General features: G+C 31.7%; 2 protein-coding genes across 2 annotated transcripts in view; one reads left to right on the forward strand and one right to left on the reverse strand.

The window, feature by feature from the left end:
• The first annotated feature begins 646 nt into the window (after nt 1–646).
• LOC130899449 (protein Wnt-6) overlaps nt 647–21623 on the forward strand; it is a 66853-nt gene continuing 45876 nt past the window's right edge. Inside the window, exon 1 of the mRNA XM_057809388.1 lies at nt 647–675. The gene's annotated coding sequence lies outside the window, so the exon portion shown is untranslated. The remainder of the gene's footprint in view (nt 676–21623) is intronic.
• On the reverse strand, nt 3452–5102 carry LOC130899448 (phosphatidate cytidylyltransferase, photoreceptor-specific-like). Its single transcript, XM_057809386.1, has 2 exons — nt 4886–5102; nt 3452–4662 (listed from the first exon to the last, which is right to left on the reverse strand). The coding sequence occupies exon 2, from the start codon at nt 4651–4653 to the stop codon at nt 3505–3507; it is 1149 nt and encodes a 382-aa protein (XP_057665369.1). The 5' UTR covers nt 4654–4662; nt 4886–5102; the 3' UTR covers nt 3452–3504.

Here is a 21623-nt window from a genome sequence, read left to right on the forward strand (position 1 = left end):
AATGAAATGATGAATAAAATCATCTTATAAAAGAAGATGTTGGAAATAACAAATATTTTTTTTCTTGAGATACCAACAATGAATATTTTGATTAAAACATTTGTTTAAAAGTATGTACAGTAAACTACAATTGTTGTACTTCATTTCTTCCGCGCACATCCAATTCTCCAACTTTTTGATTGTCTCATAACATCTAAGCCAAAGTTTTAAAAGCTGTGCATCCATGTATGTTTTCACCTGGTTGCGTCTATTGAAAGAAATATGATTATCGGCCCTGGTTTCCCTATTTGTATATAACGATAATATTATTTGTTTTACCTGACATCATTAATAACATGATATGGGAAGTTATCAAGACGGTTTAAAACTTAGATAAGGATAATAGTTCACTGGTGAACATACATGTTTACATGGAATGTATAAAACGTGCGTTTACAACAAAATGTTAAGCATAACATTGGCTAAATTATTTACCGTGCGGATCATTATTCAATTCAGATAGTCAAGTGAAAAAGATGTGATAAAAAGAGAACTATGTATATACGTTAAATTGGGGAAACTTTTTCATTGTTTTTCTATTTCTTGTGATATTGATACCGATCACATTATTCCTACTACAATACTACACAATTTCACTATCTTCGATGAAAAATTTATCGTCTTCAAGTACTGAAGGTAAACTAAAACTTGAACGTTTTGATATTTTCAAAGGCAACTAACACAACTAACACTATTGTTATATTATTATATCTTTTAAAACTTCTACATTATTTATATTTATGGCATGACGTCATCATAAGTGATGATTAAACTTAACATCTACAAATCTTCTAGTTTGTCCAACGTACCTACTTTCCATTACATTTGTTTTCATAAATATCACTCTTTTGAAAATCTAGTATTTCAATCAAGAAGTATTTATATAAAATATACTGAAAGAAGTTTCTCCTATTTTATTTTCAAAATTTTCTAATCAAGTTTTCATTAACCAGTTTACTCAATTTTTATATTGAACGAAATATCATATTTTATATTTTTCGTTATTCTATGATAGTATTATTGATTAAATTAGCAAATTTTTCGAGGTACGATAAAAACGTAATATTATAATATCAGAAAATGCACGACCAACCATTTCTATTACAATCAAGTCAATAAGAATTGGTAAAAATAAAGTAAAAAGCAGAAGCCTCATAGCAGATCTCACCATTACCAGAGCTCTTCACGTTGGAAAAAGTAGAGAGAATGATAAGAAGCAGCCTAAATCCTAATTATGAAAATACTAGTCAAAAAACTTCCTAGTAAGGGTATAGCATTGTTAACCATTATATTTGATCCCACTTCCTTATAACGTTACCTCCTATAGACTTATCAGCTCTCTTCCTATGATGAGCGAGTTGGGTCTAGACAACAACATAGTACCATCGAATAGGGTGGTGGTCACTATAAATCATGCCTTTGAAGACAAAAGTTTTTGTGTAGTAACCTCCCTAGATATGAGCCGAGCCTTCAATAAATTTTGGTACCAAGGATTACTTTTTAAACTTGAGAAACAGTTCCCATACATAATATAGCTTATATCAGAAATCAAGTGAACTTTCCTCAGTAATATCTCAGCTTGCTTGGACGTATTCTATATTTACTGTTCACTGCTGATCTTCTGACTATAACTACTGCATCATTTTCCGATTACAAAGCTATATTGGTAAATTACCCAAACACTACTGTAGCAGCAGTATATACAGGGTGAGTCGGGAGGAATGCACCAAACTCTAGGAGTGTATTATACACGTGAAAATAATGTAAAAAAAATCATATATTTTTATCCGATTTTCATTTGTTTTCAAGTTATAGCATATTAACAAATAAACAAATTATCACATAAAAATTTTCTAAATAATAGCGTTCTTTCAATAAATGTTCAAAACTTCCGCCATTGACTTCTAAACATTTTCTACTTCATCTTCTTTAATATGGGCCGCAGTATTTTCAATTCGTCTAATTAATGCATCCCGTATGTCCACGGGACTTCATTTCTCATCCAGCCCCATAAACAAAAATCTAGTGGTGTGAGGTCTGGGGATCATCCAGGCCAATTAATGGGACATCCAAGACCAACACAACGCCCTGGAAAACGTTCGTCCAAATGTTGCTTTACTGACGAGCGACATGTGCAGGAGCTCCATCGTGCTGATATTACATCTGCATTCTAATATTTACAGGAACATCCTTTAGTAGGCCTTGTTATTCAATACGTAAAAAATTCACGTAGTTCTCTCTCGTGAGACGATTCTCCAAAATGGAAGGGCCAATTAAATAACTGTCAACCATACCACACGTTTACAGAAAACCGATGTTGAAAATTGCTTTCGACCATTTATGATAGTTACGAGTATTATTAATGTCATCACGGGTAAATGTTATTATTTATCCACCGACTAAACTCCATACGGTTAGCGTAATCCTCTGGTTGTAGATGCTGTACTCTCTGTACGTGATAAGGATATAAATCTTGTTCGTGGAGTGTATTTATCACCCTTTTTTGTGGTATTCCCAATTGAGTGGGTGGCAATTCTCCGTGAGCTAGTAGCTGCATCTTCTTCTACTAGATGCAGAATATTTTTTACTTCTACCAAACCTTGTCGAGTAGCGCGTTCAGATGATATGTTAGCACTGGGAAGCTTACCAGTGTCGCACAATTTGTTAAAAACTCTAATAAATACGTTTTTATCAGGATATCTTTGGTGTGGAAAACGTTGACGATATTCTTCAGCAGCAGCTGTAGCATTTCCACTACAGACACCATAAACAAACACCATATTTGCATATTCTAAATTTGAATGAGTATCTAGCATCACATAAATTCGAAATTAAACGCTCAGTTACTGTTCACTGTACCCTTAAAGTTCATCAAAACGTCAGAGCTATCAAATGCCTTTTAGCTATTTATCTTTTAACATTTATCTATTTAATTTAAATAAAAATCGGCGGATAGGAACATATGACGTAAATCACAAATATCGTTGCAAAATAAACCGAACCTAATTGACAAGATCATCTTCAAGCCAATATGGACCTATGGGAACGGCAGCCAAATCTCACTTTCAAGTTACAGATGGGTTAAGTACCAAACATACTCATACTACACAATAAAGAATCAACTTGCTTATAGTACTAATAAAAATGTGTATGTATATTTCCAATGTAGGTTTGCATGTAGTAATGAGCAGGAAAAAAAATTTGTAAGGTGGGTGCCATGATTTCTTGATTCAAATGTTTGGTTGGATATCTTCGAACGTAATCAAAGTAGATTAATCAGTTGATATATAACATATAAATGGAAATTTTACGGTCTCTAATACTACATATACAAACTACAAAATTAAATGCCGAGGGTTAACTTGCACGAGTATTTATCTCACTAATTTTTTAAATTAATAAACAACAGAAGTCTAAAAAATATATATATTTATCACTAACAGTTATTCAAAATACTTTTCAGTATTACTCATTAAGTGCAGATTTCAAGAGCGAGAACAGTTTCAGTTTTTCATTGAGAGTTAGATTATTCATTCTGGTCGTGATATCTTCAATGTTGCGTTCTTTTATGAAAGTGCTTATATAAACATTAACAAATGTTCCCATCAAGAAATAACAATCAAATCTATCCATAAAGCCACCATGTCCAGGAATAATATTTCCAAAATCTTTAATGTCCACAGCTCTTTTAAAACCAGAGGCAAAAAATCCACCAAAAGGCGCAACAATGCTAGCGAAGAGCGTTAGATATAAAGCATGTTGAAGAAACGGATAGTAGTTCAAAGAGAAATTTGTATACGCAACGTGGTAAACAATCGGTTGAAATAAATAATTTCTAGTACAATTAGTAAATCGAAGAATTTTTTGATCAGCTTCGTAATATTTTATTGGACAAACTAAGTAGTCGTAATGGCAAAAAATATGAGCGAGAAAAAGTCCCAATAGTACCGTGAATATTCCTCCACCAACAAAGCCTTCCACAGTTTTGTTTGGTGATAATGTGATCAAAGGGGTTTTTCCAAAGTTTTTACCAACAAAGTAAGCGAAAATATCATTAATGATTATTGATAGAAAAGGTATCATAAGCCAAATAAGACCTTCGTAAAGATTTTGGATGAACAAATAACTTTGTACAGTCAGGATGATTGTTAAAAAGTGTATCCAAAACAATAAGGTATACTGTTGTAACATAAACTCTTTTTTTAATGTTACTAAAAAGAATATCAATCCTAAAAAATATAACAACAAAGAAATTATTTTGTGAAAATCAACCAGAATACGAAGTAACCAATATTTGTTGATAATTACTTGAGTGTACTGAGCGAAAGTTTCCACGAAGCAAAAGTAATTAGCCAAAATAATTGCATACCAAACAAATTCTACAAAGTATGGTATATGTGGAAGCTTCTTTAATCGAAGTGCGATATTCATTACTTCTTGAAAACTTCTAATTTGGATGATCAAAGTATTGGTTATAATGAAAGGGGGACCGACGAAAAGAGCTAAAGCGAAATATGCTAGTAGCGACAATCCTACGACCGTCCTTTTGATAACATTGCTTTTTAGTGTAAACTTCGTTGTCCAATTGGATGTTGAAGAATTCAGATAGACCATGATTCAATCCTGAAATTGAAATACATTAGTTGATTGGTTTTATTTCAATAGATCGAAGTGAACAATCAGTAAACTGCTTTAATGATATTCGTATACATTTTATTTGATGGATCTATTAACGTTTGACCCTACCATTATAGAGAATAAAATGTAATGTATAAAATGGATTTAATATCTCAATTAACCAGAAAAAATCAATGAAAATCGTATATATACATATTAACATACTCACTATTTTGACGTTTATTATTTAATTTAATGATTGGACTGTACTCTGAAACTGTTGCTGCAAAATCAAATTAACTCAATATTAATCTGATTTTTAAGTTCCAAATTTATTTAAAAATAAATTAATCGTATGCTAAAAATGAAAAAATTGTTACACTTGTCAATCAGAGTAATTGCTTTGAATTTGTCATTAGGGGCGCTGGTGTATAGTTAAGTTTCGGGAATGTCATGTCAAAAGTCACTGTTTGTTTGGCATCTTTAATGCGTGTTTATATACCAAATAATCAATTATTGGCTATCGAAATACTGCGGAAAAACACTTTATATTGCAAAAGAAACCAAAAGCAAGATCAACTGATGTTTTGCAAAAGCAAGACCAAGAGCGACTATGTAGAACAAAGAGAGATATTAATAGAAAATACGTTGAAGAACAAAAAAATTAATAGTACAAACACCCAATTGAAGCAAGTGGTAATTTTCAAGGCACAATAAACTACATTATTGCTCAACGTTGTATGCCTTAATCCACATTTCATTTCCACAACAAATGTATATCAAAATAAGGGGTGTTCACAGTAAAATCCCTTGTAACATAAATAAGCGACGAATTTCCTCTGTGATGTCGAAATTTCTCATGCAATATCTAGAGGTTTAATATAAAAATTCTTTTTGTCGCTGGAAAATATTTTTTTAAACAATTAAGCAATATATAACATTAATCAAAAAAAGAGAAGATATGCCTAGGCTTGCAAAACTAAGTGTACAAGATCAACCCGTAACATTCCAAGCACAGAAAATGCTAAATTGGTTACATTGTCTCACGAAGCTGCTATCTGTTGGAGAATTTATTGAAGAGATGATCAATAATCCTCAAAATTCAATCAACAAAAACAAACCTGATGAATGAATGGCAAATTAAAATAAACGTCAACTTTACTGATAAAAAGTTAAACAATGTCCTGGTCACATTAAATATTAAGATGATAACATCAAAACGGTCAAATATCTGGAACTACATCTGGATAGCCTACTAAAGTGGCATGAACATATCAAGAAGAAAGCGAAGTAATTAAAACTCAAATTTGAATAATTATATTTATTACTTCGAAGAAGCTTAGAACTTACCATTAAAAATTAGGTGCTGGAATATAAACAAATACTCAAACCATCGCCTTTAAAGAGTCCAATATCGATATTATAGGAGCATAGCCAACACCCCATAGTATGTCCGCAATAAAGATCTGCACCTAGAACTTGATGTAAAAAGAGTCAAAGAAGAGGTTGCTTAGGGTTACGAAGAGCGATAACCACATGAACAGTGACATGTTGACTTTTACACAGTCCAAAGGCTGAAACGCTAAAAGCCTATTGAGCTTGAGTGAAAGTGCAATAGATAGTAACCACAGTGCTGAAGTGTGCATGAATGTCAATTTCTCAGTTGAACCATTAGAAAACGGTACAAAAGTACATAATATAGAATCATAAATTTTATCACAATGTGAAAGGCGAAAAAAATTTATTTAATAGATTTATTAAAAGAAAAGAAAGTTAAATTTAATTTTTATTTAGTGTTATTATAACATAACGTTATTAAATAAATTATGCTTTTAAGCTCATAATCCCTATAATCGATTCAATAAATAACAATAATCGATCATTGGATATATGAAAGTACATATTTAGAAATTAGTATGTAGTTGTTTACACAGTACAAAGTTACCGAGAATAAAATAACTTTCTAACCCAATTCATTTTTTTATTAATTGACTCACACTTCCACTCATCGCATCAAAATTTCTCACGCAATTATAAATTTTGAATTGCAGAAAAGGTGCAGGTAACATAATCCTCTAGTACATCTGATGAGTTTTTGATCCTCATTCTTAGCTACTAATGGAATAATTGAACTCAAGCTACAGGGCGTGGAGATGTCAAAATTAATACTATTGTTTAGGTCTCTCTGATGTTTTAATACGTACTCGTGGGAATTTTGATGTAAAAAGGAGATATAGAGATGTTATTAGAGATTACTGAAGCACTGTAGCAAACTACGAATAGATCCTATAGATCGGTATGGGTTACTTTGTTGTACGAGAATGGTCCAAAAGTACCTGGTCTGAACTAGAGATGGCGGCAGTTGTTCGAAAAATAGCACTGGAAAAAATTGGTCATCGTTACGTGATAAAATACTTAAAAGGCATTATCGGAACCAATATAGAAGCTGAATTAGATTGTAGTCTGAGTGAGACTGCTCCTTCGTTATCAACAGTAAACTATTGGATAGCAGACTTTAAATTGGTCGTAAGACCTGCGAAGACCAGCATCTTAATGATCTATCAAATGAGGTGACTCCAGAAATGTAGCAGAAAATCCATGAAGAAGTGCGGTTTATCGCATATCAACTGGAAATTTGGACATGAGAAAGCCTTGCACAAGATGGGTGCTGCGTTTTCTCACAATGGAACAAAAACAGTGAAGATGTTTCCATCGAGTATTTGGCAATGTTTCACAGCAATAAAGCCGAATTTTTGGACCGATTTTTATGATGTCGGAAGTTAATAGCTATTTTGAGGAGCTTGACGATTCTCGTTATACAAAGGGTATCGACCTTATTGATATCGCTAGGAAAAGTGTATGGAGCTAAAAAGAGATTACGTTGAAAAATATATTTTCTTTCAACGTTTTTGTGTGTTGGAACTTGATTATATTTTGCAGTTACATTTAAGCTTTTCTGCAACATTTCTTGATTAGCAATATCAATTTTTCTTATAGGTTAGCTCAAAAATTAATACTTTAAATTAAAAGATTGGAATTTGATGGGTATACAACGTAGCTTCAGTTGCTTTCCAATAAATATTTCTGTTATTTGGATATCACTTTTGACCTTTTTCTTCACCTCATATACTTCTGATTTTTCCCTACTATCAAAATATATGTGTTCTTTCGCATGCATGAATTCTCTAATCAAGACCCTACAAAGACATTATACTATGCATATCAGATCTAAAGCTTTGTACTCACACGTTCATTGGAATCCATTTCATGACGTACACATTCGGAGACATGAATCAGTTTCAACCATTGAAATATGAGAAGAGGGAACAAGCACTTGAACTATAGAGAAGAACCTTAACTAAGGTCAACTTTTGATATTTACCAGTATATGGATTATAGAATAGGGTGATTAAGGGTCATTCATATATTGAATATAAAACATGCTCTGGTCTTTCGGGCAAAATGAAAAAAATGTATGAAATGATTATTATTATTATTATTATTATTATTATTATTATTATTATTATTATTATTATTATTATTATTATTACGATTTTATCTTTCGACAGGTATCTGTCTGTGGGGCTGTTACCTCTTACCAAGAAAATATCTCTTAGACCAACTGTTTACGATGCTAGGTGTTATCAGATTGTCAATTTTTGATATTTTATTGACAAAAATGTATATTTAAAATGGTGTTTAATGATCTCTAGCACAGCTCTTGGAAAGTTGAGTCCCCCAAAACCACCCCCAAATTATAATTTTACCGCTGAGTTTTTCTTGTTTGAAGATCAAAAATAAAAAATAATAAGTAATCTGATTGGTCCTCATATACACTGCGACCCAAAGGATCTACTGTGGCCCCCATTCTTGCTGCAATATTTGGAAATTCAGTGTCTATAGCTGATCATTCATGGGAATGAATTGGAGTGATTATAATGCAAATATAAATTAAAATTACATTCTTTTTTAGTGAGCTACTTATATTTATAGACTCACTAAACTCTTCTGCAACCTCATAATATGTGCCAGGTGTCCGATGAAACAATTTATGTATAGAAATTGATCGGGTATTTATTGAACGTATGCAATTAATTATAAATGACAGCTGTAATCAAAAGCAATTAGTGAGACATTTTTCTAACACTAACCGCTTGGCGGAATCTGAAAGTATTAATTAGGTTTTTAAGTTCACATTCGTGGAATTGAGGATTGAGAAGATATCTTATAACATCAATTTTATACTGGTTTATCAACATAACAAAAACCTTGTTGGAGCAATTATTATAAAGATCGTGATGACGATTATTGAGACTTTATATGTTGTGAAATTAAAGATGTACAATAACTTTTCATTATTTCATATAATACGAGAAAACAAACAAAAAAAGGTATTCGTATAGACGCTGTTGACAACAAAAAAACAAGTATTTTTGATCGAAATTAGTTCTATTCTTATAATATTCTTAACTGAGACTAATACATTTTTCCAACTTGCTTAGATGAGTTTTAGAATAACTTTTTCCAGTCGTCTGAGGTAGCCTCAAACTATGCGCTTCGAACGTAAAAACGTCTTCTTCTGGTGTTGACTAATCTTCTCCAAGTACTTTGTTTTCAATGTAGGTAAATCAAAGAAAATCTTTGGATGCCAAATCAAGTCTTTAACTCAATATTCTGGCCTGTTGAAAATTCGATTGTTCGATTTAAGAGGTCGCAATGCTACGGTGAAGACTATACGGTTCCACACGTTTACTCCAAATTATAATATCTGAGCACTTATTTAATTATGTTTCTCCAATTGATTTGAGTTTAAAGCACGATTCCCTAGTATATCTATTTTTCCGTATCATCGTTATGAATATATGTATATGTTAAAAAAGGTTGAACTTCAAGTTCACCATCGACATTTCTTAAAAAAATGATTTGATCAAATAATGCTCCGTTGCTAAAAGAGAGAAAGATGACAAATTCAATTTAGTTGTGAACCTGTTTCAAACGATACGTAATAAATCAAAATCCAAGAGCTGCTAAAATGTCTGCATTTAAATTCTAGATATTTTAGAAGAAGGAGTTCAGGGAAGACGATTTGGATATAGATAACAATATAATCTACTTGGAAGACGTTATGTCAGTATTTATGCGGACTATACAGCAGGGTTCACTGCCGGGACTTGTTTAAGAGATCAAAAATTCAGACTCTCCCTTCCTTATCCATTTTTGAATCTGTTTGTCTAATTCGTAAGCACGCTTCTCCAATGTCAGAAAGATCGTTGACCTGTTATCCACTTAGAAACGAGGAGCACGATCTTCACCTACCTACTTCACATTGTAAATTAGTTGATGGCTCAATATTTTACAATGCAAAAAAATGCACAATCACTTGTCAATTGAAATTAAATTAATATTATCTTTTCCCGCATTCCGCAATAATTTAAGGAAATATTTACTAGAAATGACTTCTACTCTTTAAACGATTTCTATTCTAATAATAATATTTAACTCCGGGCATGCAGCATATTGATTTAATTGCTATGGACTTTTATACAATTTATATATTAATTATTGTGGTTTTCTTCTCTATATTGGAATTCTATTTTATTTGTATCTTTATTTAGTTCTTTTTATGTTTGTTTTTTAGTTTTTACAAGCTTTTGTTTACAAATTGTAACAATTTTTTAACAATAAGGCATTTCTCTCTCTCTCTCTCTCTCTCTGTAATTAGCAAAATAGCTGATACTGGTGAACGGAAAAGCCTCGCTGTATTAGAGAAGAGCACTTTAGCAATTGTGAATCGTGACCGAGGAAATCCTCAATTTTAAGAGAATACAATATGATTTTAGCAAAGTGGAGTACCACCACATTTGCAACGCAACGACTGGCACTACTCTTATGCAATATTTTCCAATCGGTGAATAGGTAGTCGACGATCGATAGAATGGCCACCGTTACCACCCAATCTTATATTATCCGATTTCTTTCTATAGTGATATATGAAAAGTATTGTGTTTCTTTTGATGTAAAATGACTTAAAAATGTTTACGATTACGTCTTAAATATTTCCGACGATGTATATAACGAAAATAATTTCACAGTAATCGGAATAATTAATTTATATCATTTGGCTTCTATATATTATATATTTACTATGTAAACATTTAACTTGATCATCCTATCAAAAACATTTAATTAGAATTTGTACAATGTATACTTTAATTGAAATAGCAGCTATAAACTATAACTATAGTAAGTAACTTTCTTGAAAGACTATTTGCCATTAATTCTTTACTGTAATTTAAAATAATATTCAACAAAAATGTAACCTCTTTATCACGAAAAACCAAAACAGTATTATATGTTAGAAATAATAAAAGAAATAAACATATTCGGAAATTAGCTTTTAGTAACAGACCGTGTTTGTTGGTGGTACAAGCCGATTTTTAGCACGACTTGCAGTGGCGTTTCAAATTTTTATTATATTCCATCAAATAATCCATAAATTCCACAACCTAAAATTATTACTTTTTTATAATGCTTCAGTTGATGCTTATCTATCTAGATATAAATGTTGAAAAGAATCATTAGTGAAAGTTGTTTGTATACTTTTGTGATCCTTAAACAATAAAATAACTTCTAATTATAAAAAAATTCCTCTTTATTCTCTATCAGGTTGGATTCCTGAGTTGTTGATGTAACAGTAATCTTTGAAATAATATATGAGGATCAATTGTGAAAGGCTACATATCTAGCATCAAAAGTCTTCTATACTCTATTTGTATATGCGTAGCTCAAAAATAGCAAGTCAAATCTCCAAGCCTTTGACTATTCAAATGGAGTCAAAATTAGTGTGGGACAGTTCTCAATCTTTTAATTCACTGAAAGCAAATAATAGTATACAATAGAAAAATAGTTACGCGTTTTATTGTTGGTACCCGGGCATACCGGAGTGCACGGCTGATCATTTGGCGAGACAACTCCTTTCATAGGACCACAAACTTTAATAGGCATGACGAAATCAGACACATCGAGTGAGACTCTAGGTCTGGAACAATAAAAGAGATTTTTTTCATATCCTGTCAAAAGGTCCTTCTATTGAGCAAAGATGAGCTAAGAAGAGTTAATGGTATGTTCACTGGATACTGTCTGAAAAACACTCTGTGTGTGCCGTCCATGGACAAGGGCTGCGGTACTCAGATTCAAGCTTCTTAAAGCCAGAAGAGATGAGGCGCATAATCCCCAGACAAGTAGCTCACTTTACAAAATCGTTGCCACCTGACTAAAATGAGCTTCTTTATTAAAATAAAATATTGGGAGCAAAAAATAGATATATTTCAAGTGTTTTGAGTTTGGAAAGAATTTAAGGCGTAATTATTACCCCAAAATTGTGTCGTAAGATTGCGGATAAACTTACAAACAAACAAACAAACAAAGAAGTAAAATGAACAAAAGAATGTAATAAGAATCATATATTCCTAAATTTAACGTTTATGTTTATGTTATCTTTTTTCATAATTGTGTAGTGATTCATCTGTTTTCATCTGTCAAATTTGATATTAATTTTTTCAATATGTTGAGACGTAATTGTCCTTTATCCCTCACAAGGTTCATTTGAATTCGTAAAGCCCCTCTTTTTTATTTCTTCACAACATCTCCCCTACTATTAACGACTTTTCATTGATAAATTCAAAATCTGAAAGTCGACGACAAGAGATTTTTCATAAGGAAGCTTTCAGTAAAAACATGGATGTGTATTAATATTTTCATATTCTCCGCTTATGACTATCAGTGGAATTTGGGAGGGCTGTAGTAGGTATACATGTTGCTGAGCCGCGGGCGCAGGGCCGGTATCTTGATTAGAGGCTGCGTGATAGCTTCATTAGGTCAAAAGTTTCGGTTATAGGGCCCACCTCTGACGCCCGAACCATTTCATTTTCTTACACCGACTCGATTTTGTTTGAATATAGTAAGTAACCACTTTCCAATAAATTATACAGGAGGATCCTCATGAAATCTATCTAGAAATTTGAGTTATATCGTCACTAATCTGGAATCTAATTGAGAACTTCATGGATTCTGGACTCATTCTCGAACGGTGGAAATGAAATTGGAAGACGGTAGATGTAGATAACAATAATTATTCTGTTAAAAATTAACAGTACTGAGAACTTCGATCGTATTTTAAGATAAATACTATTCTACATAAATAAATAAGGTGAAAGCTTCACTTAACACTGATATTTGGCAACAAAATTACTCTCACTAAAAGAATACTGTTTCCTCCAGTTGCTTCGAAATAACGACCATTGTAAATGGAGTCTCTCCAGCTCCTCAATCTCAACGTCTATCACTTTTTCACTAATTTCAGTTCCGATTTTTACCAAGAGAATAAATAAATTTCTTTACCCAGCAAATTCATGAAACATAGAAAAAATGAAACTTCCTGTAATTCTGTTATGATTTTGAATTTATTTTCTTATGAAAACCACAAGTTTTGTTAACTCTCACATCAATAAATGATCTATTTATATGTAGCATTAAATCAAACTATCTCTGAAATACAATATGAAATAATCCAGTTGTGAAAATAATTTGGATAGACAGTTCGACTTGATTCTATCATCAACGCATCATTCTCATGAAATGTTTGTAAATTAGACACAGATTATTCCTAATAATCCTGGTTTCGTGATAGATATTTACGTTCAGGGAATTTTATTTGCGGGAATATCTAACTGTTTATTCGAAAAAGTAATTTGCGCATCTCAGTTTATAATTAACGGAAAGTTATGGAGATAACTAGTTTTTGATGTACACAAATTGCCAATTTAGAAAAATAAATCATCATATTTGTTTCATTTTTGATTATATATGAATCATTGCGATTTATTTCCTCAGTAAGATATTTTTGTTTAAAATACGTTTAATACTATATTAAAATTTCTTATGTTCTCTACATTTAATTAAACAATTCTTATTATTTATTGCTAGATGCTTAAATTTTCAAAAAGTAGAAACTGCACATAAAGAAAATAATTATCGTGCAAAATGATAATAAACATATTCAGAAAAAGGATAATCAGAAACTATAATCAATTAAGGAAAAAAAAAGAAACTAAACATCGACACATAAAACATTTTTCGTTACTATATGTACGATATATACAAGGACTATTATTTGCTGAACTAAAATGTACAACACCCAAAAAGACAAGAAAGTATTATATATTATCAAGAATCTTGTAATGATTGCGACGCTGTTTACTTAGGACAGACATCTCAGTATTTAGAAAATAGATAAAAAGGACATCAATATGATAAAAAAATGAGAATAGATTAAGAAAGCATTGAATATTAAAAACACATACATCCAATTTTAAAAATTCGAAACCTATTAAATGGAAAAACATTCAAGAAGAAAATTTTTATAATTGGCTCAATTACATAAGAACAATATAGATGTAAATGATAAAAAAGATCTGAACAATTTGAGTGAAGTTTATAGTTCTATTTTATAAATTTTAGTGCTATTAGGAATAAATTAATCAATTGCTGCTACATATTTCCGAAATATGGAACTAAGGAAAACATTATCTTTTGTGGTTTACTTAGATTTTTGTTTAATTAATAAATAAAATAGTGCTAAAATCTAAATAAAAGACGATTTATCAAGAAATACATATTGAAATGATCTGAAAAGTGAAAAGCTGCAATTAACATATTGGAAATATATAGTGTCTGTAAAGTTTATGGTAAAGTTACAAATATAAGAAATTTAGGTAGAAAGGTAATTTGTTTCGAGTTGTTGAGGATGTCTTTATAAGTGGGATTAAGCTGAAACTGTTGTCTCCTCTTGGCATATTTGTGACATTTAGTCAAAATATACTTTATATAAAAGGCATTAGATATCTACCTATTAATTGATACAAGTTGTTGTAAACAGTACTAGGAAGTATCCACAATATTCAAGGTTAGATGTGGGGAAGTAACCAAATGATATTAACTGTCATGTAGAAGCTGGACAATATAGTTTAATATATAGCTTAATCATTGATTATTGATAAATTTTCTGAAGCATCACATATGTTCTTGGAATAAATTTTGCTACAGAAGTTTTTATGTTATCACTGAATACTAAGCAAATTTTATATTCATGAATTGTTTTACAGAGAGTTCAGAATCGATTTAAAATTAACGATATGATAGCGATTGAAGAGCTCCTTACAGTTAGAAAAATTTTTTTCCTCACTATTCTCGATTGTTCCAGCTACAGACATTGTTATAATCGGATATATTTTTCAAAAGTATATGTTGATTAAGTTACTAATAGTTGCTGATTACTCACACGCACAGATTCTCGTGAAGAGAGGTATAGAAAAATAAATCGAAACATCTGTGCAACTTAAATCCTATATCATCACACATAGCCAAATGGGCAAATTCTAACTGTCTGTTGTACAATGTTCCATCACTTGTTACAATTTTTGTGAAAATCCGACTAATCGTAAAGGGCGCGATTTAATTGGCGAAAATGAGTGTTGTTATCACGAATCCGATTAAAACTGGAAATTTCGCAATTGGTGTCAAACATGCTGTCACTGAAAAAAGGAAAAAAATATTGATACTACCTCGGAAGTCAGAAAAGCTTTATACCTGCTCTATTGAATATCCATGGGGAAGAAGAAAGTTATAATTTTTAACGTTTATCACACAACGAAGATTATCATGTGAAATTGAATTTACTTGGAACTGTAACTGCAGAACAGGGCCTTCCGTTACTTGCCTCATCACCTAGCGATATCTGCCCTCTTCTTAATAACAACACAGTTGCTAGTAATGGGACTCCGTCACAACATACGCGTTCAAGTTTTTGGTCACTTGAACCCATCTTCATAATTCGATGGAAAATCGTATATATCACTATTTACTTTGTGATAGAATTTATCTTCTTCAAAGTAGTGCCCTAACGAGTGATATACTTATGACTTGAAGCCTTGTTTCCGTTTTCCAGATCGAAAGATGTCCCAATCGATGTTTCTCTCATCAACTCATTTTCAACTTCCAATCGAAATTGTGAAATCTACTAAGTTAGTAAATTAGTCCCTTATTACAAATTGGAACAAAATTAAATGTCAAAGCGTTACTCAAAATCTATGTTTCCAAGTAAACAGTACAAACACTATCATATTGGAGTGAATATAGTAGCAGAATGACAAATTGGAACGGAATCAAACTTTTAATGGCAACTAATGAGGGTATGAGATATGGCTTAAGTACTTGCTATTATGAAAATTATTTCACCGCGTTTGTTGATTATACCTCGTATACAATACTCTTACAAATTTCAATCCAGGCCAAGTCATTATCAATTTGTTAAACAACTTTCACCTTCGAGCACTAAGAGAAGGATAGAATTAAACTAGGTCTGAAAACTTTTTAAACTCATGTAGTTAACCAGTTCTAAAAATAATAACATGAGATTACATTCCATTCCAGAATACTACGAAGAGTAATTATCGAAGCCAAGCAGAAACTTGAAGAATATAACCAAGTACTACATAAATTTAACCATGCAAATATAAACCAAAATGAGTAAATACCCGTTGCACAACAAATATTCACAATGTCTGTGCAACATTCAACACCCAATACATTAATATGTAAAGTGCCATAAAGTACGTAAGCGTGGCTAATAATCATGTCGTTTCAATAGCAAGTGTCACACTATGAATTTCAATTGCCATTTTCACTGGGGAATCAACTAATAGCTAATGCACGATTCAGTATTACACGACAAACAGTATTTGCAAATTTCGACTTAACCATATAAAACTTAAATGTAGGTAAATAAATTATTAGTTGAGGTTTTAAGAACTGAGTATTTCTACATTTGAATGAATCACTAGTAGAAATTTTAACATTAATTTCCGAGAAACACAGAAAAGCATAACTGTATTAAGTCTATATACATTTCACGGTAAATGTTTATGTATGAAATGGAGAAAAATCCAACGAACCATACACGTCCCATATGTTTTATTTATTTTATAGAATGGGTGTTTTTTTTTGAGCAGAGGTAAACACTACCACTCAGAAATATAAACTACTAGTTTGTGTGTATTCGTCTAAAAACTAAGTTACCATTTAAATTACTCCATTTTTTAATAAATGTTTCGTTCTCCAGTGATGCTTCTCACACTTTTTATAAGAATAAAAACAAAAATCGGCAAAAATGTAGATTCTGATCACGTAACAATTCTCGTAGCATGAATATCCTCAGGAATTAACAGACCGAATAAGCAAATTGAACGGTTCAATGTATTCAAGTTCAAGTGTTATACCTCAGTCTCTGACCCTAAATTTGTTATTTGAAGATTTCAGGCAATTGAAATATCTCCAATAATAAAATTTGTAAGAGCGCACAGCAAGATGGAGATTCATCTCATTGTTCGCGTTTTGTGAGGCATTACCTAGACTTAGTATTTCCCCGGAGATGAATTGGAAGGCGTTATTTCATCCAATGGTAACCGTGATCCTCCGATATGAACTAGCTAATACAAGCTTTCGGGGCAACGACTCCATATCTTGGACCAGAATACTGCTATGGCCTCCCAAGATGCCACATCAAAAACGAACGAAACGAATGGCTAAAGAATCAGATGAAGTCTATTGGAGAAATACTCCAGGCCTAAAATAATCCAAAAAATTCATAACCATATCAGCTAAGAAGTCTGAAGAACTTCTCGTGATGACCAAAAACTAAATGAAACTGGTGGTCGGTCTTCTGATAGGTCACTGCTCCGTCAAATACCACGTTAAGACGATGGTCATGGCAGAGTGCGACAACTAAAGATTCTGCGAGCAAGCAATGGAAACAGAAGAGCATCTACTCTGCGAATTTCCTGCCTATTTCGCTAGAAGGCTGAAGTAGTACCTTGAAGGAGTAGTTCTAACTCCTAGGGAAGTGGGAGACCAAAACCCTTCAAAAATAGCCTCCATTAGGAGGAGCCTATTTATTTTGGAAGCAGAACAATAAGATGTAGAGTCTTGTACAAAATATCTTCTAAGAATAGGTGCAGAGTGACTATAAATCCAAAACGACTCCCCAAAACAACCTACAATCAAACTACAGGAAAATAGAAAAATGGTCAAACTGACTGTTCAGTTTGGTTCAGTTGCAGCTTGCAAGGTGCAATGTACTATCTATTGTGACATCTACAGAAAATTTGAAAGGGCCGCACTAACGCCAAAAATAGGTCCTTTAACTTTTAATGAAAAAAACATTAATATTCAATTGTTTCAAATCATTTATGTTGTTGACGAAACAGTAGAACTAGTTAGTAGAGCGCTTGGTACTAGGAAATCTATGATTTACAGAGTTATTAGAGATGGGAAATGCTGCAAGTAGCTGCAATAAAACCAAAATTTCAATTATAAAATCATTCGGAAAACAACTCCGAAGGAAAGTACATGAACCGTTCTTTAAAATATTATTTCCGATATTAAACAAAGTTCTTGTCACAGTTTAAGATGGTAAGGATAACCTTGCACTGAGTCAAAGTTCACTATGGAAACTTTTGAAAGAAATGAGCTTTGCTGGTAAAGGCATTTCAGTCTATTTCAATATAAAGAAACGATATTCTGGTTGGAGAGGAAATTACCTAAGGACTATAACAGAAATGAAAAACCAAAGAATAATTGACATACACCAAATGATTTTTGGAAAGATGAAACTGTTCCAAGTCAAAGATAGGATAATGTATCTACTGGTTTCAATCTACCAACAGGAAAGCGGTGCAGACTGATAATAGTAAACATCGGGAGTTGAAAAGGGTTGTGTTAAAGGTGGTTTATCGCCTTTTGCATCTGCTCTTTCTGTTGACTATCATGAGGTCATGATGTTGATGTTTTTAAGGAATGGTCCGAACACATAATAGATCCTCTTCTTCAGAACTGTATTTTCCACAACCAAGTGGTTGAATAAGAACTACAGGATTCAATATTAAGTTCCCGGTTCTAAGAGAAAAGAACTGTGTTCTTTGTGTTCTCTTTAAAAAGAGAAATTCAGGAATATGGTGAGAAAAAATTGCACAAAAATGTGGAATGACTTTGATTAAATCTCCACAATATCATTGCGAACTAAGCCAAAGTTTGAAAAAAAAAATAATTCTTTCAAAGTGATGCTTTGTTTTAATGCTATATTAATGTTAAGCCTAAAATGTGGAAGCTGGACAATATAACTGATGAAATTATCGACACACACATTGTGAATATGGGTTGTAACAGCTCATCTTCTGATTCCAATTCTGATTTGTATTTGTGAAAAATCGCCCTACTTATACTGGTTAATTTTTATATTGAAATTATGTACATCAAAATGTAAAACCTTATACATTTATAACCAGTATGACACGATGTTCTTAATACCCTATGAGAAAATTAAACATTTTAGTAAAAATTGAACCTTCAGCTGCTTGGAACTTATAAAAATGTTAATTAGGTGACAATATGGTACTTGCCACCCGATATATTTATTATATTTATACAAATGTTATTTCATACTAAAATATTCGAGGTGCCAGTTCAAATGTCTGCCAAAAGGATTACAAATGCAAAAATAGACTATAATAAAAAACCTGCCACTATTTAGGAGTTGTAGGATTCGATTACTCTAATAAAAAGAGATCATAGATTCATTAAAATGTACTGAAAAGTTGTAGTATTGTAGTATTGAAGCCAACATACCTATATGATTTTAGCGACATAATTTTGAATAGTTTTGATGGTATCTTGATGTCATTTGGTTGTTTGAAAAGATTATTGGTATTACATGTTTTGCCTAGTAGCTGCTGTAGATTATTATTGAGGTTATTATTTTGTCTTAAACACACTATTTACGCTACCAATACCTACCCGAAATAAACGCCTCGGAAAGTGTAATGTGAGTGATGGTTTAGTGTAAATAGTATGTTCAGTATTAATATCATCAACGGTTTATATATTTCAATTATGTTTTTCGGATTGTTGAAACTTTAAACACTTGATTATACATGATTTTTGTATGAAACTATGTAATTTTCTTTTGATATAAAATCCTTTAGAAACTCCAACTTAATAAAGGTTTTCCGATCTATGTCAACAATAACTATATTTTATGTTTTTTTTAAATTCGCATCGATTGAGTGTAAGAAATTTTAATAAAAAAAATAGTCGTTTATAAAGATATTTATATTTTTTATTCTGTTTATTTTGTTAGGGTACTGTAGCGTTTATTCAGAAGAAACTAAAAGTATTACCTCGGAACAGAGCGAAATCAATACTAATTTCAGCGTTAGTGATAATAATAATCCCGATATTATTGGTAATCTTTAGTTAAGGATAGATATGGCAACGTCATAGAAAAGGTGATTCAAATTAGACCAAATGTTATTAAGAAATGAGGTAAATTTCTCTACATAAGTCAGCGGGTATTTACTCGATGTTTCAACCTCTTCTTCCACTTAAACCCCCAGCAGTTATATAAGAGGAGAAAGGCTAAAGTATATAAGTATAACTTGTCCTGGGAGCTTGAAGACCGATTCGCCGATTCAATGGCAAATCGCTAGTAAAAAATTAATACTTGAAATATTTGACAGTTGTATCTTTGTTGAAGTTGTATCTTGCTTAAATCGCATTTTGTCGATTCAAGTTTAGTAATGAAGTAACTATGAATGTTTCCTAAATTCACATCAAAATTGTAATAATTTCATAATATCAACTCTTATTTCTATGTTTGTAATATCAGCATTTATGCTTTCAAATTAAGCGTTCCAATAAAAAATAGCGTCAAGTATTTGGACGACTGACAATTTCAAAATCTACTCATATGTTTCTGTCATTAATGGTGTGTAATGTGTAGTGTATTGTTTTGCGTAAGCATCGAAACTTAATTTGAATCTGACTGACAATACCATCCACATTCTCGATTCTCCTCACATCGAGAAACAAGTGAACGGCTACAAATGTAATCATAAATATCTCAGTCGACCGTGGATCTGCTGCTCAAGAACCCGTTTCGGTTATTTTAAAAATGCTGCCTTATCAGAAATTACAGTAGGCCGAAGAAGATACGCCTCTATACAATTATAATTCTTGCCGATTGTGCTTTCTACTTTAGTGCTGATTATATTGTAAAATAATTGACAGCTTAAAGTTATTTATCCTCTTTAAGTTCACTTCTTCCACTATTGTTTTCTTTCGACTCAGTCATTTAATTTTTTGTGCGTTCCAAAATTTTCCAATTTGCATATTTTCAAGTGCAGAACAAATTCTTAACATTGTAGCTGGTCATTAAATGTAATGTAATCTCTTCTCGAAGACAACGGAATTTTAGTAATACTAGACTCATAGACTGTCGTCTACTGAGAACAGGCCATTGAAAACAATATTCCCGTAATACTTATTGTAGATTCAAGAAAATATAAATTACTACTGAGTTCTGTGAAGTAATTTATAGTTCAATTGATAAACGTGTAATGATAAATAACAGTTTATTTATCTTGAAATTACCGCATTAATTTAGGAGTTAGGAATTAGAGAAAATCTATTATTGATATTAGTATTTAATTGATTTAATCTGAAAATACCTATATATTACCGTTTATACAGCACGATATACGAGGATCTGTCCATAAGTTCGTCATTTTATGAATTTGCCGTCCCCAACGGCCAGTTTATAATATTACCATTAAAGAATATATTTTAAACTAGAATAATACGAGTACACCTGTATAGTTTCAATAGTAAAAGATCATTAATCTGGCTATAAATTGCTTTTCCATCCACTGTATTCATCGGTTTTAGCTCCGAGTGAATACTTCTTGTTTCTAGAATATAACAATGAAACCATTTCACACAAACAATCACCTGTTCTGATAACCTCAACATACTTGTTGATAAAAAAATATTTCTTCCAGTGTTAGCAATAACTAAAT

This window comes from Diorhabda carinulata, chromosome 11, assembly GCF_026250575.1.
Source record: "Diorhabda carinulata isolate Delta chromosome 11, icDioCari1.1, whole genome shotgun sequence".
Lineage (NCBI taxonomy): Eukaryota > Metazoa > Arthropoda > Insecta > Coleoptera > Chrysomelidae > Diorhabda > Diorhabda carinulata.

Excerpts from the sequence above, each read along its gene's own strand:
- LOC130899448 (XM_057809386.1), bottom strand. The coding sequence starts at position 4,653 with ATGGTCTATCTGAATTCTTCAACATCCAATTGGACAACGAAGTTTACA.